Source organism: Amblyraja radiata, chromosome 31, assembly GCF_010909765.2.
Source record: "Amblyraja radiata isolate CabotCenter1 chromosome 31, sAmbRad1.1.pri, whole genome shotgun sequence".
Taxonomy (NCBI): domain Eukaryota; kingdom Metazoa; phylum Chordata; class Chondrichthyes; order Rajiformes; family Rajidae; genus Amblyraja; species Amblyraja radiata.
In genome coordinates this window covers 16,638,519-16,663,993 of record NC_045986.1, presented here as the reverse complement: position 1 = coordinate 16,663,993, position 25,475 = coordinate 16,638,519, and the positions used below count along the sequence as shown (strand labels likewise).

General features: G+C 48.3%; 1 protein-coding gene across 1 annotated transcript; it reads left to right on the top strand.

Annotated features, from left to right (window-relative positions):
• Positions 1-5,549: 5,549 nt before the first annotated feature.
• Positions 5,550-25,246, top strand: LOC116990406 (probable pleckstrin homology domain-containing family N member 1). Its single transcript, XM_033048022.1, has 13 exons — positions 5,550-5,851; positions 5,952-6,165; positions 8,983-9,052; positions 11,866-11,922; positions 12,566-12,712; positions 13,356-13,442; positions 14,879-14,945; positions 16,071-16,204; positions 17,633-17,779; positions 20,417-20,503; positions 21,916-21,991; positions 23,355-23,431; positions 24,472-25,246. The coding sequence occupies exons 2-13, from the start codon at positions 6,080-6,082 to the stop codon at positions 24,553-24,555; spliced, it is 1,119 nt and encodes a 372-aa protein (XP_032903913.1). The 5' UTR covers positions 5,550-5,851; positions 5,952-6,079; the 3' UTR covers positions 24,556-25,246.
• The last annotated feature ends 229 nt before the right edge of the window (positions 25,247-25,475 follow it).

The following is a 25,475-nucleotide window of genomic DNA, read 5'->3' as shown; positions in this document are numbered from 1 at the left end:
ACCCGGAGTCAGGATCGAACCCAGGTCTCTGGCGCTGTAAAGCAGCCACTCTACTGCTGCGCCACTGTGCAGCCCTAATATCTGAAAGCATAATATTTTATGAATAACTAATTAATTTCCAACATGATTCTCTCATCAGAAAATGGTCCTCTCCTGGAACATCTCACTGTGTCCGTTTCCATTCCAGTAATCTAAGTTTCTTTCTCTTCATTTGTTTTCCAATCACAGACTCTAAATGCAGCAAGTCTGGTAATAATGATGTGGAAATGTGTGACTAAAGGTTTTGCAATTTAAGAAGTCAAAGCAGCACAAGAGTTCCATGGAGAATGGTAGGGCCTAGGGAATGCTGACGGCAAAGGGGTCTCGGAGTGCAGATACATAGTTCTCTAAATGTGGCGTTACACATAGATACAATAGTGAAGGCAGCTTTTGCATTCTGGTCTTCATCCAGTCTGCGAACTGAGTATCGAAACAAGGAACTACAGATGTTGGTTTAGAAAAAACATACTGTATGCTGTGCACATAGTGCTCCCACCCAAACCTCCCCCTCCCCTGGTACTTTCCCTTGCAACCGCAGGAAATGCTACACTTGTCGCTTTACCTCCCCCCTCGACTCCATCCAAGGACCCAAGCAGTCTTTCCAGGTGAGGCAAAGGTTCACCTGCACCTCCTCCAACCTCATCTACTGCATCAAGTTGTCCTACAACTTTAGGCTGTGCACACCGTATACAAACAGATCTGCTGCATCCGCTGTTCCAGGTGTCAGCTGCTCTACATCGGTGAGACCATGCACAGGCTTGGCGATCGCTTCGCCCAACACCTCCGCTCAGTTCCCAATAACTAACCTGATCTCCCGGTGGCTCAGCACTCCAACTCCACCTTCCATTCCGAATCTGACCTTTCTGTCCTGGGCCTCCTCCATGGCCAGAGTGAGGCCCACCGCAAATTGGAGGAGCAGCACCTCATATTTCACTTGGGTAGTTTACACCCCAGCGGTATGAACATTGACTTCTCCAATTTCAGGTATTCCTTGATTTCTCCCTCCTTCCCCTTCCCTTCCCACCTCTCCCGCAGCCTACTGTCTCTGCCTCTTCCTTTCTTTTTCCCGTCCCCCCCCTCCCCCGACATCAGTCTGAAGAAGGGTCTCGACCCTAAACGTCGCCTATTCCTTCGGTCCATAAATGCTGCCTCACCCGCTGAGTTTCTCCAGCATTTTTGTCTACCTTCGATGTTTCCAGCATCTGCAGTTCTTTCTTAAACAAAACTATGTGCTGTGCAGGTCAGGCAACATGGGAAACATGGATAGGTGACTCTTTGGTTACCAGCTGCTTGAGGAAGTAGTTGATGCGATAACAACATTTAAAAGGCATTTGGACAGGTACATGGATAGGAAAGCTTTTAGGGATATCGGCCAAACATGGGCAAATGGGACTAGCTTAGATTGGGCATCATGGTCAGCACAGATGAGATGGGCCGAAGGACCGGTTTCTTGTGTGACTCCATGACTAAAGAGCATATTACTGCACTGCTTTATGTTCGTATGTTCACAGCTCCTCTCTCTACCTCCCAGCGACTCTGCACGGCTCCGGTCTTCGTGCTGTCACCTCAAGACTGCTCAGCTGGAACCAGACACTAGCTCAGACACAAGCTTGTCCCAGGGAGCAGTGGAGACAAGCATCGTACAGGTGCTTATTCAAATTAATTCAGAATGTAGCAGCTCCAGGAGCAAAATCAAATCAGTAATGCATGGAATGCATCCGTTGCATGTCAAGCTACATCTGTGGAAAGAAAAGTTAGTGTTCCAAGTCCAGGGACGTCATTTGAACTGGTTTTATTTCCACAACTGCTGCCAGACCTGCTATTTCCAGCCTATTTCTGTTTTAAATTCAGATCTCCAGGAGTGGACCAACACCTAGTCTCTCTCCCTCCCTCCAGCTAGAGAGGATACAGAAAATATTCTCAAGCATATTGCCAGGACTGGAGGGCTTGAGTTAGGAGAGCTTGCATAGGCTGGAAATGCTTTCACTGGAGGGTTGAAGACTGAAAGGTGACCTTATAGAGGTCCATAAAATCTTGCAGGGAATAGAAACAATAGATGGTCACAATCTTTAATCCAGGGTATAGGGTGGGGGGGGGGGGGGGGGTGTCTAAAACTTGAGGGCACGTTAAGATCAGAAGAGAAAGACTTAAGGGGACCTGAGGGGCAACTTCTTCATACAGAGAGTGGTGGGTATTCAGATCTCTAGGAGTAGGGAAGTCTGACCAAGGTTCCTGGCCATATTAATACGATCATTTCAACTTCAAGTTACTTCAAAGACATTCTGGGGTGACTGATACAGTATAAATAAAGGCAATTTATACTGAAATGTTCTCCAGAAATAGTTAAATAGTTGAGTGGAAAAACATATCTTTTGCCCCTTCTCCTCCTGAGGCAGATCCTGGAGGTTTAAGACTTGCGTCCATTCCATCACTCTGAAGATGGACGTTGGCTGTGGGTGAATTTTTTTCACTCTGCAGGCAGAGGCCGCGTGAGCTGACGGTCTCCTAGCGTGCAGGACGTTCAGAGCACAGAGCGAGCACACACTGCCTCACACATTCTAACCACACACAGACAGCCTGACCACAGACGTCAAATAAGAACAAGCACAAGCTGCCTTCCATCCACTTTCCCCTTTCCATTCCCTACCCCCACATCGAATCCCCTCCAGTATCCTCTGCCCTAATCTCCGTCCCCGACCCTCATGCTCCAATCCACTCCCTCAGTCTACCTCCCTCCCTCTAGCTAGAGAGAGGGCGGAAAAGATTCTCAACTATGTTGCCAGGACTGGAGAGCGTGAGTTAGGAGACGGCACAGCTGGGAATGTTTTCACTGGAGCGATGGAGACTAAGAGGTGACCTTATAGAGGTCTATAAAATCTTGCAGTGCACAGATATGGTAAGAAACATAGAAAATAGGTGCAGGCGGAGGCCATTCGGCCCTTCGAGCCAGCACCACTGGTAGATGGTGACAGTATTTTATCCAGGGTAAGGGGATCTAAAACTAAAGGGCAAGGTTAAGATAAGGGAGAGACATAAAACGGACCTGAGGGGCAACGTCTTCACACTGCGGGAGGTGGGTACATTGAATGAGCCGCCTAGGGAGTGGTGGTGTGAGTACGATTATAACTTTTAAATGCCATCTGGACAGGTGCATGTACAGGGAATGCTTAAAGGGATATGGGTCAAATGCCAAATGCAAGCAACTGGGAAGGCACTTTGGCGGCATGGAGGACAGGGCCGAATGGCCTGTTTGCACGCAGTTTTAATCTATGAATCAATGCCTTGATTTCTTTCACACTTTCCCTTCCTCCCAACCCTTCCTCCTCCCAGCAACTTTTCCCCTCTTCAACACTCTACCCTCACACATGCCGTTCTCCCTCTTCCATGAAAATGATGACACAGGTGGGCAGGGTGGTGAAGAGGGCATTTGGCACGGTTGCCTTCTTCGGGCTGGGCATTAAATACAGGATCGGGATATTTTGCTGCTGGTGTACAAGATATTGGTGTAACTACACTTGGAGTACTGTGCGCAATTCTGGTTGCCCAGAGACAGAAAGGCTGTCATTAAGTTGAAATGGACGCAGAAAAGATTCACAAAGATGTTACCGAGACTCAAGGGTTTGAGTTACAAGGGTAATCTTGGCGACTTGGTGGGCCGAATGGCCTCCTATCGCTAAGAATCCCCTTATAACTCAAACCCATCTGTTGTGGAGTGACTGTGATTCTGTGGGAGATGACGGGTTGCACTTGGGCCTATTGGAATCAGTGCTTCGTCCAGTAGATCTGACAGAAACGAGAAAATTATGAAGTAGAAGTCAAATAGTATTGGTGTTTTCACACTGAAATAGGGGAACTTCAAGCTTATTTTTGACTTGCTCAATTCTCACTCTGTTTTTTGCAATTGGAAATGACAACACTCTGGCTGCTGGTGACACTCCGCCCCCGCCCTTGCAGCTCGGAGGTGTCCTAATGTGGAGCAAAACCAGGTGATTCTGTGGTGTCCCAGTCATTCTCCCACTGGCGCCTACTCATCTCTTTATCTTTCACTCTCTCCAAGGCTCCTTGGGAACAGATGTCTTTAGCTTCAAGAGTAAGGTTGGGCTGCTGTGAGATTCACTAAAATAGGCACAAAATGCTGGAGTAACTCAGCGGGACAGGCAGCATCTCTGGAGAGAAGGAATGGGTGACATTTCGGGTCGAGGCCCTTCTCTGAAGAAGGGTCTATCTTCGATTTAAACCAGCATCTGCAGTTCCTTCCTACACGTTCAATAAAAGGATGGCTGACCTGATTGTAATCTCAATTCCGCATTCCTAACTACCCCTGGTATCTGTTCACCCCCATCCCGTCATGAATGCATGGCTGCCGTAAAAATATTCAGAGTCTCTCTTCCACCACTTTTGGGGGGAAAGACATTCGGAGAGAAATCATCTCATGTGCTGAGGAGTTGTGACCGGAATTGGACATTATCCCCTCCTCCGACCTTCTGAGGGAAGTCAAGTCATCAGATCCGGGAGGAATTCCTGCACCAATGTCCTGGGCTGTGATTCATACTCCCACACAAAACGCAGGAAATCCAGGGACGCCATGGGCAGAATTCCCCTTGATGCCAATTGACTTCCATTTTTATGTTTACCATATTACCTGCTCATCAGGCAAGAGGAAGAGGTGAAGGGGCAAAGTTTAAAGGAGAATGTTTTAGTTTAGTGATACAGCGCGGAAACAGGCCCTTCAGTCCACCGAGTCCGTGCGAACCAGCGATCATATCGTACACTAGCACTATCCAACACACTAGGGACAATCTACAAACTTTTCCAAAGCCAATTAACCTACAAACCTGTACGTCTTTGCAGTGTGGCAGGAAACCGGAGCACCCGGAGAAAACCCACGCAGTCACGGGGAGAACGTACAACTCCAAGATACGGGGTAACTTTCTTATGCAGACAGTGGTGAGTGCCGGGAATGTGCTGCCAGTGTTGGTGGTTGAGGCAGATACGATAGCGGCATTGGCGAAGCTTTTGGACAGGTATGGAGACATGCAGGGAATGGGGTAAATATGGTAGGTAAGAGATCATCTTGGCATCATGTTCGGCACAGGCTTGTAGGCTAAAGGGCCTACTCTTGTGCTGTACTATTCTACGTTCTATGTTCTAATTCCAAAGACTCAAAACTCTCCGAGAAAGATAATGTCATCCTGTCTTAGTCTCAATGTTATTCACATTATTCCCTTTATCATGTATCTGTACACTGTGGATGGCTTGATTGTCATTTTGTCTTTCCGCTAACTGGTTAGCATGCAACAAAAGCTTTTCACTGTACCTCGGTACACGGGACAATAAACGAAACTAAAATTGAACTCAAATTCAAAGGACAGCCCGTCCTCTATACATCGTGAACCCTGGATATGGACCCTCCCACAGGAGGAAACACCTCCCACTTCCACCCCACCAATGTCCCTCTGGATCTGGAGCTGCCGGCTGCCACTGGTGTCGTGGCCTCTTGCTCTGGGGTTTTATATCGTCCAACTGTGCTACATGGAGATGCGACTGAATAACCACGGACAAAGAGTCTATGGATCTCTGGAGGCCTTGGGCAATACTGAGAGGAGCTCGGTGTATGAAAGTAACATAACATTTACAGAAAGCAGATTGCGTAAGCTCTGGGCTAGCTTACCGCCAAGCAGAGTCAACGCACCAAACAGGAAAACACCAAACTGTGTTAACAGGAAGCTGAGGCAGAAGAAGTTCCAGACACACACAGGAAGGAGTGACATTAATACGCTGCACCCTGAGCCATGTTCCAGCGAGATTATCGGTAAAGTTCTTCACTTTGGAAGGATCTCCACGTCTTCGCTCAAGGAAGCAAAATGATGCATTTGGGAAAACTATTTTTTTTGTTGCTGGTTTCTTTGCAGAACGTGATTGCTGGTTGTACTGCGACACCACGCTGAGTGGCGCAAGATGTTGTGGAATGTTTAGGATGTGGAAGTGAAGCTGGCGAGTGGATGTGAACACTGAGCGTGCAGACCAACGTGCTGTAGACATGGGCGGCATCAGCGTTACTCCTCGATGCTGCAAAACCACCAATGAGCAAGAACAGGAGGACCTGGTCCAAATCCCAAGCACCAGGTATGCACCACTTTCTGCTCTCCGTCAGTCTGAGCCTAGGCAGCACGCAGTCACCAGTACAGCATAACCACCCACACACTGGAGGCATGTGATGGTTCAGGTTCTCGGTTGCACAATTTGGCCCTGTGGCTTCTGTAATGAAAGGGTGATGTGCCTGGGCACACTAGGGGTGCAGGTGTGCAATGTGTCACACCTGCCCTGGGTGTGCACCCCTGTCTTGCACTTTCGGTAAAACTCAACCTCAGGTGCAGATTCAGTTCCAAGGAAAGGAGGTGGATAACCTTTCACTTCTCCATCCAGTGCTCCCGAGATGTCCACATGCTACGGCTGGTATAAAATGTCCAAATCTGAGGAAGGACATTATAGCCATAGAGGGAGTGCAGAGAAGGTTCACCAGACTGATTCCTGGGATGTCAGGGCTTTCATATGAAGAAAGACTGGATAGACTTGGCTTATACTCGCTAGAATTTAGGAGATTGAGAGGGGATCTTATAGAAACGTACAAAATTCTTATGGGGTTGGACAGGCTAGATGCAGGAAGATTGTTCCCGATGTTGGGGAAGTCCAGGACAAGGGGTCACAGCTTAAGGATAAGGGGGAAATCCTTTAGGACCGAGATGAGAAGAAACTTTTTCACACAGAGAGTGGTGAATCTCTGGAACTCTCTGCCACAGAGGGTAGTTGAGGCCAGTTCATTGGCTATATTTAAGAGGGAGTTAGATGTGGCCCTTGTGGCTAAAGGGATCAGGGGGTATGGAGAGAAGGCAGGTACGGGATACTGAGTTGGATGATCAGCCATGATCATATTGAATGGCGGTGCAGGCTCGAAGGGCCGAATGGCCTACTCCTGCACCTATTTTCTATGTATCTATGTATCCCTCACTCCTGGCGGTATCGGACTGAACACTTCAGACAGGACCAGAGTTTCCTGCCTGCCTTACACTCCCTCCCTGGACTAGCTCATGAAGCAAACCCAGGAATTAGCTCCCTCTGGCACTGGATCCTCAACTTTCTGACCCTCAGACCTCAATCAGTGAGGATAGATGCCAACACCTCCTGTACAGCAATTCCCTACACCAGTGCCCCACCAGGATGCGTCCTCAGTCCCCTCTTATACTTTCTTTACACTCATGACCCCACGGCCAAATTTGACTCCAATTCCGTCTACAAGCTTGCCGACCACAACACACTGGTGGGCCGAATCACATCAATAACGAAACGGAGTACTGGAGGGAGGGAGAGTACTTAGTAGCATGGTGTCAGCACAATAACCTCTTCCTCAATGTCAGCAAAGACTAGTTAGTGTCTTCAGAAGGCATTGTGGAGTTCATGCCGCAATGAACATTGATGTTAATATTACCAATGATCTGCCGTGAACAAACCACATTGATGCAACAGTCAGGAGGGCACACCACTGCATCAACCTCCTGAGGAGATTGATGAAATTCGGCATGTCTCCGGTGACTCTTGTGAACTTCTACAGATGCACCATAGAAACCGTACTGTCGGATTGCATCATAGCTTTTTAAGGAACAAAGTTGAGATGCTATGTTACAGTTATGCAAGATGTTGGTGAGGCTGCATTTGGAGTATTATGTTGAGTTTTGGTCACCCTGCTATCGGAAGGATACTGTTGAGCTGGAAAGAGTGCAAAGAAAATTCACGATCACGTTGCCAGGACTCGAGGGGTTGAGCTAAAGGGAGAGGTTGGGCAGAATAGGATTTTATTCCTTGGAGCGCAGGAAGCAGAGAGGGGTGATATTCAACAGGTGTATGAAATGATCAGGCATACACATAGGGTGAATGCACAGAGTCTTTTCCCTGGGGTAAGTGAATCAAGAATATGAAGGTATAGGGTTAAGCTGAGAGGGGAAAGATTTAATAGGAACCTGAGGTGCAACTTTTTCATACAAAGGCTGGTGGGTATATGGAACATGCTGCCGGATGAGGTTGTTGAGGCAGCTTTTATAACAACATTTAAAAGACATCTGGACAGGTACATGGCTCTGACAGTTTCAGATGGATTAGGGCCAAACACAAACAGGTGTGTCTAGCAGATCGAGCATCTTGGTTGGCAAATTGGCAAGTTGGGCTTAAAGGCCTGTGTCCATGCTTTATCACTATATGACTCTAGCTCTACCCAAGACTGCAAGAAATTACAGAGAGTTGTAGATGTATCCCAATCCATCACACACACCAGGCTTCCCACCATTCACTCCATCTACACATGACTTGGAATAGCAGCCAACATACTCAAAGACATGTGGCTTCTTCTCTCCGCTCCATCTGGGAGAAGTTACATTGGCCCGATAGCACGTACCCCCAGACTCAGGAATAGCTTCTTCCTCTCCATTATCAGGTTTCTGAACAGGCCTTCCATAAGCTAGGATACTGTTTGATTCACCTCTACCCCATTAACGTTAGAGGACTTGGAACTGATGTACTACAATTCCAGATGTCTCAGGAACTGATGCATTACAATGCGCTACAATGCTAAGAGTTACAGTATATTCTACACTCTGTATCTTCCTCTTTGCACTATCTAATTGTACTTGAGTTTGAACTGATTGTATCTATGTATGTTACATCTATTTGGATAGCATGCAAAACAAAGCTTTTCATTATACCTTGGCTCAAGTGGCAATAATGAACCTAAACCTACATCTAAAGCACCCTCTCTGCAACTTCAACCCAGCTCTTTCTTCCCCAGACCTGGGGAAGACTCTGTGATCTGCAACATTTTTTCTCTCTGCTGCCCGAGTGTTTTTACTCCAGGAACATTACACATTGTTTGATTTGTCCCCTTCCTTCCTGAAGATGCTCTTCCCATCCAGTGACTGAAAGAGCAGCTGCCTCTCCTCCAGAGCTGCACAAGCTGATAGACCAGGTAGGTGATCTTTCCTGCCTCCGCTTTCTCTTCAAACAGGCTGAACTGGCGTCTGGGGTCTGAGTTCCGGAGACACACTCCGGCCCCAGACCTCTGCGGGTGTCACGAACATAGGTCTGATGGGACTCCATTCCAAGGTCAGTGTTCTGAACCTCAAACTGACCTCCTTCAGTCAAGATAGACACAAAGTGTTGGAGTAACTCAGCGGGTCAGGCAGCATCTCTGGAGAAAAAGGATGGGTGACATTTTGGGTCAGCATCTGCAGTTTCTTTCTACATTCCTTCGGCCAAGGCCGTTCATATCATTGTGTCCATTTGCTCACTCCTTCCCGGGCTGGTGGGTGGACGGAACCCCGTATCCTGGGTGCTGCGGTGTAGGACAGGGGGCAGCTCCTGGTCACGGTGCCTGCCTGGAAAGTGAACCATGCAACATCTCGGGCTAATGCTTCACATGATACACCCCCAAGAGGAGCATTCTGAAACATCAAAGATTTCCTACAGTCTGTACAAAAGCACAGCTTCACGCTGATGCTCGAATACTTCAGTTTTGTTTAGTTTAGTTTAGAGATACAGCATGGAAACAGGCCATTCGGCCTCTCGAGTCTGTGCCGACCACAATTACTCGTACACTAGGTCTATCCTACACATTACAGATTATTTACAGAGGCCAATTAACCTACAAACCTGCACGTCTTTGGAATGAAGGACAAAACCAGAGCACCTGGAGAAAACCCACATGGTCACAGGGAGAACATACAAACTCCATACAGACTGCACCCGTCATCAGAATGGAACCCGGGTCTCTGGTGCTGTAAGTCAGGCAGCTCTACCGCTGTGCCACTGTGCTGCCCCTCATTCAAGAATCTCAAATGAGCAGGGCAGAGATGGGTGTGGAATTAATGCAGGCAAGTGGGATTAGTGTCGATGGGCATGTTGGTCAACAGTGCCACCTTTAAAATGCTCCGTGGATCTGGTCTGCCTTTAGCCGGACATGACTCCCAGTATCTCAACAGAACGAGCACGTTTAGAGCAGTCAACCCCACTCAGCCTGACTCCTTCACTTCCCTCCTACAAACAACATGGTACTGTGCCCTTCTCGACTGAGTGACCATAGCTTCTGCCGCAAAGACTCCACCAAGCCGATCCTTCATCTGTTCGTCTGCCAATGTCCCAAACCTCCGCCCAACTTAAAAACACCCCTGGAAACCAATCTCCCAGTACCCAGACCACCAGTAACCAGTCTCCAAGTAACCAGCCACCTGGTAACCAGCCACCTAGTAACCAATCTCCAAGTAACCAGTCACCCGGTAACCAGTTCCCCCAGCAAGGCCAGCAAAACAGGATGGTGAGGGTACCAGCCCATTCAATGAAAACACAAATGTGCAAGGCTACGTTATTGGTGGGAGGGAGGTCTACTCAATATCCAGACTCGGCTCCAAGCAGAGTGGTTCTCCCAGGTCTCAAATCACCTCCACCCTCCCCGCACATCAGACAAGACCTGTAGGATCTCCCGGTTGCTAACCATTTGAACTATTCAGGTCAGGTCGGGGGGAGTTCCCCCCGCCACGGGTACCATGTAATTAATCCCGTGCTACCCGTTCCATGGTTGGATAGTTGGCGACTAAACCGTCTCCCCCACCTGGTTTGCCAGGTGACGAAGGGGCTGTGGACCCCCAGCAGGACCAAAAACAAGACCTGTCAATGGACGGATGAGCTTCTAGCGAGCAACGGCCATCCACACTTCAGTAGAAGTTGCGATCGCTGTCGTACATAGCATTGTAAAGAATGATGATGAAGCACACACCCACCAAAATCCTCTACTTCCAGCGGCGGAAGTCCGCAGGAACAGGAGGGCAGAGGTGCGTCTGTCACCGTTCCTGTCGGAAACCAGCACCACTGCATCGCTAATGTTTTCAACGATGATGAATGAATGAACTATCCTTCTCATTCCATTACCAACCTTTCTGTCCAGAGCTCCTCCATTGTCAGAGCGAGGCCACACGTAAACATATTATGTTTGGGCAGCTGATGACCCAATGGTATGAACATTTCATTCTCCAATTTTAAGTAACACCACCCTCCCACCACCCCCCCCACCCTCTCTCTTTCTTCTGTCCCGCCCATGCAGTTCACCTATTAACCCTCTCCCCCACACCCCTCCACCCCGCTACCAGGTCCCCTTCCATTTCCATCCCTCCCTCTGGCTTTACATTTCATTCCGTTTCTCGTCTTATCTGTCACACATTTGTCTCATTTTCATCTCAAGGATTTATCCATCTTTCTGTAAATCACCCCCCCTCCTCTATACACTTGTCATAGAAACATAGAAAATAGGTGCAGGAGGAGGCCATTCGGCCCTTTGAGCCAGCACCGCTATTCTTTGTGATCATGGCCGATCGTCCCCAATCAATAACCCGTGCCTGCCTTCACTTGCCAAGCTGACCCGGTAACTCTGGTTCTGCCCCCACCTCTTCTCCAACTTCTTCCATCCTACTACAATCAGAATCAAAGAAGGGTCCCAACTTGAAACATTGTCTGTCCATGGTGCCTGACTTGTTGAGTTCCTCCAGCATTTTGTGTTTTGCTGAAGATTTGCAGCATCTGCAGTTCATTGTGTCACTGTACTGGCTGAAGAAGAGTCTTGATCCGAAACGTCACCTGTTCCTTTTCTCCAGAGATGCTGCCTGACCCGCTGAGTGACTACAGCTTTAGGTGTCTATTTTCGGTTTAAACCTGCAAATGCAGTTCCTTCCTACACTCATTGTGTGTGTTTGGCTTTTGTGTAACTGGTTTATCTTTCCCATCTGTTCTCAGAGTCAGTCTGCAGTGAGTAACCATTTGTTTGAGGAGCGTCTGGAAGAACTGTCTGGGGTAAGATCACCTTCGAGGCGAGTGGCGTTCAGCAGATTGAGCCGGACCCTGTTACAACGAGCGCAGTGTAGGCGACAGTACTGAGGGAGTGCACACTGTGCGAGGGGCAGTACTGAGGGGTGCACACTGTGGGGGGGGGGGGGTAAGTACAGGGAGAGTACTGAGGGAGTGCACACTGAGTGAAGGGCAGCACTTAGGGAGCACCGTGCTGTGGGAGGGGCAGTTCTGAGGAATTCCACTATGAATTCCTTCAGTGGAAATGGCTGAGATCTATGAAATATCTCCGAGTTGATGCCGTAGCAGTTACTGTCCAACCTGCCATCAACTTTTCCCATCCACAAGAGCCAACTATGTCCTTATGCCATTCTAATTGCCGTTATTTAAGTTTAAGAGCTAGCTTTCGGCCCCAATGTTTCACACTAGTTACACCTATCTATGTTGCCGTCTCTATGATTGTGTGTCTTGATTGCTATATATATATATATATATATATATATATATCGAGAGAGCATACCACCTCTGTCACTTAATCATCTCAGAGTGATTGATATTCCTGTATATAATGAACCCATTCATATTTAACTGGATGCATTAATAAGTGCAACATTTACTCAGTCCCATATTGTACTTCGCACTGTTGCAGGTTGAGTTGCTGTGGGGAAAGTCTCGCAGAGACCTGGAGAAGATTGTCTGGACAGAGCCCATAAAGGGCTGGGAAGGAGAGGACATCAGCGGTCTGGGTGAAATCGTATGGTCGTCCTCGGCCCTACTTCACGACCAGCACATGGAGGTAGCAGCCCCGGCTGAAAGACCTGGCATCTCAGCAAATCTCTCCCCTGGAAACCCTAGAGCAGGGAGGGTTACACTGTGTAGATAGCAGACCTGCTTTTACATAGAACCCATTGCATCCTCAGAAGCCACCACAAGAATCACAGGCATTTTACACACGGAGCAGTCAATGTGAGCCGAACCCTGGAGGGGGGAGGGGGATGGGATAGTGCTGGGGGTGGGGACATGTCAGTCTGACCTGGAGCAAGTCAGTCTGTGGGGTGAGCTGACCTCATCTCCCCATCACCCAGGCTGGTGGACAAGGGTCTGAAGAAGGGTCTCGACCCAAAACGTCACCCATTCCTTCTCTCCAGAGATGCCGCCTGACCCGCTCAGTTACGCCAGCATTTTCTGGCTAGTGTAAGGGTCAGTTGCCTTGTGGGCACCCACTCCCCCCCCCCCCCACACCTCCTCAGGCCAGATGGGTTTCAGGATTCGGCACTGAGTCCACGGGGAAGGGTGCGAGGGTATGAGGTTGGGCAGGAGACGGGCGGGCATGACCGGTGACAGAGCTCATGTTAAGCTGGCAGGATGGCGGCAGGAGCGGTCTCCAGCGCGGGGTCAATGTCCGCGCCTTGATCCTCACACCTGCTCTCATGTTGCAGGCGGAGACGAGGAGGCACCTGGTACTCTTCCCCTTACACCTGCTGATCCTGGCTGTGGACGAGGAGGAGCAGAGATTCATCTACCAGGTAAAGGCCCCGTCACACTTCCCCTCGTCTGAAGGCACAAGCTGACCACTTGTTCACGTAGGTCTGGACGGTTTCTCAGCCACAGGGGTGAAACAGGTAACTGATGCTCAAGAAACATAGAAAATAGGTGCAGGAAGCCATTTGGCCCTTCGAACTACGTACTGCTTCCCCCAACACCGCCATTCCCCAATGCTACCGTTGCTCTGACTCTGTGGTCCCCGCAGTTCGCTGACTTGGTGGTCCCCCCAACACTGTGGTTCCCCCCACACTGTGATTGCACCAACACTGCAGCATCCGAACAATGGGGTTCCCCTGCATTGCGAACCCTGAACGGTGGTTCTCCCAATGCTTCAGTTCCCAAATGCTATGGCTCCTCAACGCTGTGGTCCGCCCAATACTGTGGTTTCCCCCAACACCACAGTTCCCCCGACTCTGCAGTACCCCGACAATGCAGTCCCCCAACAAAGCTGCGGTTCCCCGACATTGTGGTCCCCCAACACCACCACCACCCAATAATATTACGGTCCCCCCGACACTGTTGTTCCCGAACTCTGCGGTCCCCATGACAGCATGGCCCCCGACACCGTGGTCCCAACACTGCGGACCCCCCAACACTATGATCCCCAACATTGAGATTAGACAAAACACCGCAGTTCCCCCGATACTGCTGCTCCCCAATGCCGAGGCCCCATGACTTTATGGTCTCTCCAATGCATCCTGCCAATGCTGTAACCCCCCTATGCTGCAGGTGGCCAAGGAGCATACCCATACAAGCCATATATGTAAGACCAAACGTGTGTAAAAAGGTCATATATCAGCATTCAAAAGAGAAGTGGGATTCTGTGCGTGTGAGACAGGTGTGAAAGTCGTTCAGGTGTTTGGCAATAACTCGGGTAGGCAAGGCGTGTGCAGCAGGATGGAAGAATGCAGATTAGTGTCGGAAAGAACTGCGAATGCTGGTTTAAATCAAAGGTAGACACAAAATCCTGGAGTAACTCAGCGGGACAAGCAGCATCTCTGGAGAGAAGGAATGGGTGACGTTTTGGGTCGAGACTCTTCTTCAGACATCTCGACCTGAAACGTCACCCATTCCTTCTCTCCAGAGATGCTGCCAGTCCCGAGTTACTCCAGCATTTTGTGTCAAAATGCAGATATATAGTATGTGCGTATGTATGTGTGTGCAGGTGCCTGGGAGGTGTGCAGGTGCTTTGGAGGCGTGGAAGCGTGCAGGACATTTGCAGGTGTGTAGGACATGTGTAGCAGTGTAGGCCTGCAGCATTGAATCCCCTTTCTGACTTTACTACAAACGAATCGATGACCGAGAAAATAGAATTTTGCCAAAATAACAGGAGGCAACGAAGGCCCAAATGTAGCGAAGGTCATTCCATGCTGAGGGATGGCTGCCCCCTTCACTGACTCTCCTCCTTGTTTTCCAGGGTCTGTTGCCGCTTTCTGGGATTTCGGTCAGAATGGTAATGAAGAACAACACATTTGAAATTACGGGTGAGAATGGTTAAGGGGCGGCTCTGGGGCACAGTAGACTGGACACAGCCGACTGGACACTGGGCACCAAACACAGGATGTGCATATGTGTGTACGCACATGTGTTTGTGTGCATGTGTATGTGTGCGCTGATGCTTATAGTGCTTGGAATACTGGGGGTCTTCTCAAAGTGTTCTGATCCAACACTCCTATCCCGGGGTGACAGCAGGGGTGAATTGGTTCAAGGTTAAGGGCAGGATTGTGACAGAGGCAGAGGGAAAATTGGGATGGGTGGGAGTTAGGTTGGAGGGGCAGGGGTAGAGCCACTTCAGGCCTGTGTCAGGAGCTGGGTGAGGAGGAGAATGGGTTGTCCTTGGAGCACCCGGTGAGGCAACAGGGGTGTGGGGATGGGAGCAATGGTCAGTGCATAGAAGACCGGTTCGAGGTGCTGGGGACACTGGCAATGAGGGACTGGGCTGTGACCTGAGCAAGCTCTTGCGAGGAGCCCCCAGTTAGGAGTGAGTGAGCTCCTCAGGCCTGAAGCAATGGGCAGGTTGACCCTCCAATGAACAATGTGCAGCAGATTCGTTCTCACAACCCTGCTTGCACAGACAAAGGGTGCGTTGCATCAGGCATGCTCCACCTGGATTGGAGGCATCTGGTAACTCCATGTGGACCGAGAATCCAGAACCCAGTCCAGCATAATCTCAGCCCAGCAGAGCCAGTGGGCTTGTGGTCCCATTATGATTGGGTAGCACACAGACAGGTTCTAATACACAGTTGTGTTCCTGAACCAGATATTCTTCCATTGCAGACACCAGGAAATGCAGATTCTGGTTTACAAAAGAAAGACACAAAGTGCTGGAGTAACTCTATAGGTCAGACAGCACCTCCAATGAACATGGATAGGCGAGGTTTCAGCTTGGGATTCGTCGTCAGCCTGAAGGAGGGCCCGACCCAAAATCTCACCTATCCTTGTTCTCCAGAGATGGTGCCTGACCTGCTGAGTTACCCCAGCACTTTGTGTCATTTGTCCAATGGAAACCTTTCCCACAGAAGAAGTTACTCTAACTTGGCATGTATGCGATTCCACTGGGGAACAAACTTCCACTCATTCCTCTATCTGTCCGGGTTTATTTCTCGCAGGGTCAATGTTCGACTCCAGGATAATAATGTGTTCAAACGAAGAGGAGTTCAAAATATGGATGGCTCATTTGCCAAGAAGAGTTAAGAAGGCTTCTCTATATCGGGCACATAAACAGCACAAGCTGGCTATGTTGGTAAGCAATGAGCAGTCTAATTGGATCAGATAAGATTTGAGTTGAGTTGAGTTTATTGTCACGTGTACCATGGTACTGTGAAAAAATGTTGTTGCGTGCTAACCATTCAGCGGAAAGACAATACATGATTACAATCGAGCCATCCATAGTGTACAAATACATGATTAAGGGAATAATGGGAATAATGTTTAGTCCAAGATAAAATCCAGTAAGCCTGATCGAAGATGGTCTGAGGGTCTCCAATAAGGTAGATAAGTAGCAAGCATTGAGATACCAAACTTTAATTGATGCCCGGTGGGAGCTGGTGTCGACGTTGGGTCTGTATTCCCAGGGAAAGGGAGCATCTGAGGTCCAGTAGAACCAGGATGCCAATGCTGTAGTTTTGATTAAACTACCAGTGCCCAGTGTCAGTGCCCAGGGAGGATTAGTCATTCAGTGCCACATGGTCACCGTAACACAGCGCCTGTGAGGAAAATGGGGAGAGAAAGGGAATGCTCAAAACCAAGATAGAGATCGATGGGAGGAAACTATTGCATTTACAGTCACTTCCTTCAAAAATGTTATAACTCAACCTGAGAGGGGTGAGAAAGGGAAACAGACCAGCAATGTGTGGCTGAAGTCGGGAGATCACAGCCTGAGGCTGGCGTGGGTTCAATCACTCCTACTCCAAGAGATCTGGTAACTATTTTATCAACATCTCGCTGAACTGCTGGCGAGCTTCCATAGAATATAGAACAGTACGGCACATGAACAGGCCCATCAGCCCACAATCTCTGTGCCGAACATGAGGCCAAGTGCAACTAATCTCATCTGCCTGCACAAGATCCATATCACTCCATCTCGTGCATATCCGTGTGCCTATCTAAAAGCTTCTGAAACACCACTATCAGACCTCCACCACCACTGGCAGCATGTTCCAGGAACCCACCACTCTGCCGTCTAGTCTTTGACATTTCCACCTTGGGTGGGAGAAAAAGGTTCTGACTGTCCATCCTATCTATGCCTCTCATAATGTTAATACTTATGTACAGAAAGGAACTGCAGATAATGATTTATACCAAAGAAAGACACAAAGTGCTGGAGTAACTCAGCGGGTCAGAGAGCATCTCTGACATATTAGATCTTTCAATAGAACTTAAATCCTTTGACTGTTTTGCTTGAGTTTTCCATATTGCAGTCAGTAAAGGGTTAGAATATTTTGAATGGGAGGCATGAAGTCATACAGTGTGGAAACAGGCCCTTCGGCCCAACTCACCCACACCGGCCAACGTCACATTTACACTAATCCCACTTGCTTGTGTTTGGCCCCTATTTCTCTAACCCTGTCCTATCCATGTACCTGTGTAAATGGTTCTTAAACGTGCCATAATACTAGGAGAAGCCACCTCATTTTAACTAGTTTTCTCTTGTCTGCCGGTTTACCTGAAGCTTCCCTGTGACGAAGACTGGAAACGACAGGAGCTGGAGAAGTACCTGCAGCAGAATCCTATCCAGGGCTGGGAAGGGACTCCCATCCAGCATCTGGGACACTTTGTGTACATATCCACGGTGCAAGTTCGCTGTGCACACAGTCAGGTCTAGAACTTCTTTTATTATTTGTTGGATTATTTACTGTACATAAACAGCAGGAAGTGTGACGCAAGTCAGCACATCCTGAACTGATAATTGATTATTGTTAATTACAAATCATCATTGATTACTGATCATGGTAGAACATAGAAAGACACAAAGTGCTGGAGTAACTCAGAGGCAGCATCTCTGGAGAACATGGATAGATGGTTTAGTTTAGTTTAGTTTAGAGATAGCACAGAAACAGGCCCTTTGGCCCACTGAGTCTGCGCTGATCAACAATCACCCCGTACACTGACACTATCCTATATGCTAGGCACAATACACAATCTTTACCGAAGATGATTAACCTACAAACGTATACGTATTTGGAATGTGGGAGGAAACCGGAACACCCGGGGAAAAGCCACGTGGTCACGGGGATAATATAAAAACTATGTACAGACAGCATCCAAAGTCAGGATCGAACCTGGGTCTACTGCACTGTAAGGCAGCAACTCTACCGCTGCACCACTGTGCCACCCCAAGATGGCGTATCGGGTCGGGACTCTTCTTCAGAATAGGATAACAGAATTAGTGCAAACAGCTGATCGATGGTTTGTTTTGCCTTTGTGGATCGAAAGGCCCGTATCTTTCAATCAATCGATGAATTATGCTTTAAATGAACACTGGCAGTAACAAGGACCAGGCTGGATCTCACGCCTCTGCCAAAGTGAAGAGACTGCTGGCCTGTTGCTTCTTCTGGCTCGGATGGGACTCCAAGCCGGGACTTTTACAGAACTTTCTCTGAGGCACATTTTACAGAATTAACGTTTGTTTAGTGTCAGGTGAAATGTTGCGTACAGGTGCTAGAACCAGGTGGTAACAATGCCAAAGACATCTCAGGCTGCCCTCGGTTCACTTATTCAACCAGTGCATTTGGATGTTACGGAGAGAGTTGAAGAGAGCCGGGGAGATGTGGAGACGTGGGTGGTGGGTGGAGGGGTAGGGAGGTGGAGAGAGTTGGGGAGAGGTGGGCAAAGGTGGAGAATATAATAATAAACTTTATTTATAAAGCGCTTTAAACAACCGCAGTTGCCGCAAAGTGCTGTACATAAGAACTCATGGACAAAAAGTTATTACAAATCATTAAAAACCGTAAAACGAAGGACTAAAAACAGTAAAAAATTAAAAGACATTAAAAGCACTAAGAACAGGAGCAATGTCTCAGCCAGTGTCGAAAGCCAGAGAATAAAAATGAGTTTTTAGGGAGGATTTGAAGATGGACAGTGAGGGGGCCTGTCTGATGTGCAACGGCAAGGTGTTCCAAAGTGCCGGAGCAGCAACAGAAAAGGCTCTATCCCCTCTGAGCTTCCGCTTAGACCGTGGTACCTCAAGGAGCAGCTGATCAGCTGACCTGAGGCACCGGGCAGGAGCATATAGGTGGAGCAGCTCAGAGAGGTAAGGCGGGGCGAGCCCATTCAATGACTTGAAAACAAATAAAATAATTTTAAAATGAACTCGAAAGTGCACTGGGAGCCAGTGAAGGGAGGCCAAAATTGGCGTAATGAGCTTCCTCTTTCGAAGTGTGGGAAAAGGTGGGGAGAGGGAGGTGGTTACCTGTGACAGACCATCGAGTCTGCCGCTAGTGACGGCACAGACAAGATCTCCAGTGGTTGGAAATTGCAGATAGTGAGAGGAACTGTTGTCATTGCAGGGTGCAGATTGAGGGAAAGTCCAGAGCGACTCATCAAAGGTCAAACCTCAAGATAAATGTAAACGCGCTTCTTCAAAATTCATGTACTTTGAAAATATTTTCACTTCCAAAATACAATGTGTGGGCAACTTGTACTCTGTGACGGGCTCTCCACCACCCACACCCTCAAAGTCCGTTTGCTCTTTCTCTGATGTTGCTCTCAGCCTCCTGTTGCAGAGCCCGCCACATGATAGACCAGGACACCCCGCCCCAGCTGTGGGAAGTTAATCTGCCATCGTCCTTGGTAATACTGGAAATGCTTTCAGATCCTTTTCTTTCAGGAAGGGTTTAGCCGCAGATCTATCTTCTGTACGAGAACAAACTCAATTGTTTCCCCCCTCCCCAGAAAATACCCCAATGGTCCCGTAGCCCTTGTCTTGTCATTAACCAGTGCACCAGTGCACAGCACCTGCACTGGGCCTGCCCTGCGCTAATTTCTTTCTCAATCTTTCTTGCTCTGGTTCTTCCCTAATTTTCCCTTGACTCTTGACTTTCAGTGACATCTGGCTCTGGGTTAGGGTTAAGTTGCCAAAGTACAGCTACAACCAATTCTCCTTTTATACCTTCCTGTGGGACACTTGGTCCTGCTAAATTTGTGGCCGGTTCTCTAGATGGACGTATACCTGGGATCAGTCTGAAGAAGGGTCTCGACCCGAAACGTCGCCCATTCCTTCTCTCCAGAGATGCTACCTCACCCGCTGAGTTACTCCAGCATTTTGTGTCTACCTTCGATTTAAACCAGCATCTGCAGTTCATTCTTACACATATACCTGGGACCTGCTGTTCAAAGCCAGTGAGGGGTCTGGTTCCTGTATTGATAACTGTTGTACTCTGTGAAACATGGCAACTCTATGCACGTAGCCGCAGCTTCATTGAATACTTTTTGACTTGCTTTTACCCATTTTCAGGCGTTTGAAGAGAGGATCATGGTTTTATTTCCAGACGATCTTGTAATACTTTCCACAGATGAGCAGAAAACAGCCGTCAAGTACGAAGTAAGTCTGCCAGCCCTTGTTTAACACCCCAGCTGAACTAGTGAAGCAGATCACCTCTGACAGCACCGAACCTAAGTCTGGAGCAGACTTTACTACTGCAGATGCACAAATGTCCATGGAAATGCAAGAGAAAATCAGAGGAAAAAACAGATTCCCTTTCCCTGCCTTTGGTTTAGTTGAGAGACCCAGCGTGGAACCAGGCCCTTCAGCCCACACCAACCAATGATCACCCGTACACTAGTTCTATCCTACACTCTAGGGTTGTCGTAGAGCTAATGAACCTACTAACCTGTACATCTTTGGAGAAAACGGAGCACCTGGAGAAAACCTACACGGCCACAGGGAGAATATGCAAACTCTGTACAGACAGCACCCATTGTTAGGATTAAACACAGGTCTTTGGCACTGTAAGGCAGCAACTCTACCGCTGCACCACAGTGCCTGTTGACACTTCCAGTGTCAAATTCAAGGAGCGCTAGGATATCATAGAATCATAGAAAGTAGGTGCGAGAGTAGACCACCAGGTCCGTCGAGCCCGCACCACCATTCACTCATGGCTGAACACTAAACAGACACACTTACCCACAAACAGTAGACACAAGACACAGAACACAAGACACTACCCTCCCCTTTATACCGCTATCACCCCTCTCCACCCCAAGAACCGCGTGATCTCCTGGGGGAGGCAAAAAACCGGATAAAAACCCAGGTCCAATTCGGGAAAAAAATCCGGGAAATTCCTCTCCGACCCCAATCCAGGCGATCGACACTTGTCCAGGAGATCACTCAGGTCTTCCGCATCTTGACCCAGTGCCGAGCTGGACGTAAGGTGTGCACCTCATCGATCACAAATCCCACCCATCTTTTGTCCACACAAACCTCCAGTACACGACCTGTCCAGCACCCCGGTAATCCCACCCCCTCCTCCCCATTGACCCAGACGCTGTTGCAATGGTCACAGCTGTGCTAAGACCTGACAGCCTCTGTGGCAGGACAACCTTCTGATCAATATCCAGTGACCACTGTTGGGAAACACCCGTGATATCGGGCAAGGATGGAGCTGGGCTCAGCTCTACATAGTCAACCTTCGGTTTCCCCACAGCTGGAAGGCAGCCGGTGCGTGTGGAGCTGTAGCCCAGCAAGGTGGCCTGTCAGAGAGAAGCAGACCTTGTGGGAGCCATTGCAATAACTTTCTTTAAGAATAACATTTCACGGCAAGAGCTCATCTGCAGATCAATTTCTGATGGAGGTTCAGTGTTGGGTTGTTTTACTGAATGTCTGGCACCGTCCAATGCCCCGTCAAGTCAGATCAGAGTGTTCCAGAGTATCAACAACAGTAGAGTCAGTGGCATGGTGGTCATTACAGCAGCAACAAAGGCACAAAGGTTTACCAGATGTTCTGTTCCACACAGGGAAGACTTCCTACTCACAGCATCAGAGCCTTGGAAAAATCTGCACGTGTGGGGCACCTTGAGTTTGAAATTAGAGGTAAATGTTTTATGTTCTATGTTCTAAATCATATAATCCCCCAAAGGGATGGTCGGCATTTCATGTTGAACCATCATCTCCTGCAAGTTAGTGTGTGGCCTCGGGTTAATCGAGCTTGCAGTCTAGCAGTGTCCCGTCTGAAGACATCCTATGGTCGATGAAATCTGACATGACCTGATAGCTCCATCTCCCTGATTCTCAGTTCTTGGATCTTCAGCCCCATTTCCACAGGTACATAGTTCCTTGAAAATGTCACCCCAGGTATATAGGGTGGTCAAGAAGGTACATCGGCCTTCATCAGTCAGACTATTGAATATAGACGTTGGGATCAAAGATAGACACAAAATGCTGGAGTAACTCAGCAGGACAGGCAGCAACTCTGGAGAGAAGGAATGGGTTGACGTTTCGGGTAGAGACCCTTCTTCAGACAGGGGAGTCCACTCCCCTGACATCAGTCTGAAGAAGGGTCTCGATCCAAAACGTCACCTATTCCTTCTCTCCAGAAATGCTGCGTGTCCCGTTGAGTTACTCCAGCATTTTGTGTCTATCTTTGATTTAAACCAGCATCTGCAGTTGTTTCCTACACATAGAAGTTGGGATGTTATGTTACAGTTGTACAAAACATTGGTGAGGTCACATCTGGAGTATTGTGTTCAGTTGTGGTCTGCATGTTATAGAAAATAAGAAAATATGTTGTTAAGCTGGAAAGGGAGCAGAGAAGATCTAAGAGGACGTTAACAAGACTCAAGGGCCTGAGCTGGGGGGGGGGGGGGGGGGTTGAGCAGGCTAGATTTGTTTTCCTTGGAGTGCAGGAGGATAAGGGATGGTCATATAGAGGTGTATAAGATCACGAGGGGAAATAGGGGAAATGCACAGAGTCATTGACCCAGAGTAGGGGAATGAAGAACCATAGGTTTAAGGTAAGAGAGAAAATTATAATAGGAACCTGAGGGGCAACCTTTTCACACAAAGGGTAGTGGGTATATGGAATGGACTGCCAGAGGTAGTTGAGGCAGGTACTGTCAAAATATTTAAAAGACATTTGGACTGGTAGATGAGTAGGAAAGGTTTAGAAGGATATGGTGTAGGTGGGAGCAAATGGAACTACTGTAGATGGGCATGTTGGTCAGCATGGGTAATTGGGCCAAAAGGCCTGTTTCCATGCTGGACTTAATGACTCTTTGACTCCGGAGCTGCCCAAGACCACTCTGCCTTCATTTCCTCACTGACTAAGCTGTCAGTCACCTGCCCCGACACCTCGGTCAGGGTGATGATCGATGAGGTGCTGCGGAGGTTTCACTGTGTAACATGTGTGTTAAATGCGAATTGTCATCTTTGTTATTCATTCAATTCTCATCTGCAGGAGAGATGATGGAGCCAATGAAGGTCTCCTGTACCAAGCCAGACGAATATAAAACCTGGTTTTTCAACCTACAAAAGGTATTGCCCACAGAAACTGACAGTTTTATCTTGTTTTAAGTTTGCAAATTAAACTCTGTGCAGTATTATTGTTCGGGCTTTGATCGACGCACGGTTCTGTCATTTCACAACGCAGAGATTAGAAAACAGAGGGGAAGGGAACTTGATCTCTCCACAGCCTTATTTCCAGGTTTATGTGGGACCAAACTTTCTTTGTGTGTGTTGCAATCCTGGCACAGTTACTGAATCATGGATCAGAAAGGTTCAGAGAGATACGGGTCAAACATGAGCAGGTGGGACAGTGTAGATGGGGTATTTTGGCCGGCATGTTGGGCTGAAGGGCCTATTTCCATGCTGTATGACTAAGTATGACTCTTTGAGGTGATGGAGAATTAAGGGCCTGTCCCACTGTACGAGCTAATTCAAGAGTTCTCCCGAGGTTCCCCTGATTCGAACTCGGAGAATTACAGTAATAGCCGCTCGTAGGTACTCGGGGCTCTCGTGGACATTTTTCAACATGTTGAGAAATCTTCACGAGTCTTCACGAGCTTACCGCGTTTCCCGAGTATCTGCCGTTAGTGTTACGGGCTGCTAAGAGACGTCCCGAGCTCCGACGTACCCGCTACATACATTCTACGTGCTTACCACCAGTTTGATTTTTTTTTTTAAACTCGGCTCTTGAATTACCTCGTACAGTGAGACAGGCCCTTTAGTTGTTGATGGAATGGGGCATGAGAGTCTGGTGTCTGAATCAGCTGGAAGGGGTAAATCCAGAGATTGTATCAGAGGAGTAATTGGGGGGAAATCAAGGGAGAACAAACAGGGATTCAGGTGCAGGGTAGTTGGGAAATTAGAGGACCAGAGGTGCAAGGTATCATAGAGTCACCATCAGTTGCCATTTCTTTCCACATGAATTAAGTATAGGAATAATTGGTCTCCTACTGATGTGACAGAACAAATAGTGTCTAACCCTACATCAGGGTAGAAGAGCAATGGTTTGTGTACACTGGCCAGGGTTTGATATCAGGGAAATGAAACAGTTTGTTGTGTTTCCTCTTCAGCCGGACTACAGCACCAACACCTTGTCTTTCAACCGGCAGCCGCCACCCAATTTGCCCAAGAAGAGGAAGAGCTGCCGTTACTAGGACCGACCTCCACTGCTCAGAACCACCACTCAAGCCAAGGACTGTTCACCCCTGGAATCTCTAGGGATTCCGAGCTTTGACCATGAAGATGATTCCATGCTTAGAGACAGCCATTGGTTGAACCCGTCTTGCTTCTTCAAAATACTGCACTGCATTTTCACTGCACTGTACCACAACTCAAAGCTAGATAAAAGACAGTTTCACTGAGTTCCTGGTCAATGTTCTGGGAACTATGTGTGTGTGTGTGTGTGTGTGTGTGTGTGTGTGTGTGGGTGTTGGGCGAAGTTCAAACAAAGATAATTGTCATGCTTCCAGTAAGCGCCATCCCACACAAGTGGCGAAGCCTCTTCCACCTGGAACACACCAACATGACCTATTTATTGTCCATATTTTCTGACTTGAAGAAGCTGGTCCTGAGCCACACAACAGACATCAGCAGAGTGTTCTCCTGCGCAGCTGATGGGTCAGGGCTTTGACACAGCAACTGTGAATCCAGCCCATCACTCGTTCCAGATCGACTTGCTGAGCTCTCGCCTGCTCATTTGGCAACCATGTTCTCACTGGAATGTCACCAATGGAGGAGACAAACATCTCAGCTGCCGTAGACAAACCAAACTCAGCAACTCAGAGACACAGATTCCAACACCCTACCAACCAAATGTCTCCCGCATCATCAGTGCTGAAAAATGTAATGTTTTATATCGAGATATTAAACTATTTGTTGATGACAATTATTCATGCTGCTGTTTCTAAAGTCTGGTGGTGGAACACTCCATCTTTCACAACAGGAAGCATGGTGCTTGCTGCTTTACAGCACTGTGCCAGAGTGATAACCAGGGCAGCGAGAGCACGATTGCTTTTAATTCAAGAACAACATCAGGTAATATTGGAAGAAAGCGTGAGGGGTGACATCCCCATTT

What these genes read in the sequence shown, in the direction of transcription:
- LOC116990406 (XM_033048022.1), top strand. Translation starts at nt 6,080, where the DNA reads ATGGGCGGCATCAGCGTTACTCCTCGATGCTGCAAAACCACCAATGAG. An exon ending in CCTTGAGTTTGAAATTAGAG is followed by an intron (nt 21,992 to 23,354) that starts GTAAATGTTTTA and finishes TCTCATCTGCAG; the next exon opens with GAGAGATGATGGAGCCAATG. An exon ending in GGTTTTTCAACCTACAAAAG is followed by an intron (nt 23,432 to 24,471) that starts GTATTGCCCACA and finishes TTTCCTCTTCAG; the next exon opens with CCGGACTACAGCACCAACAC.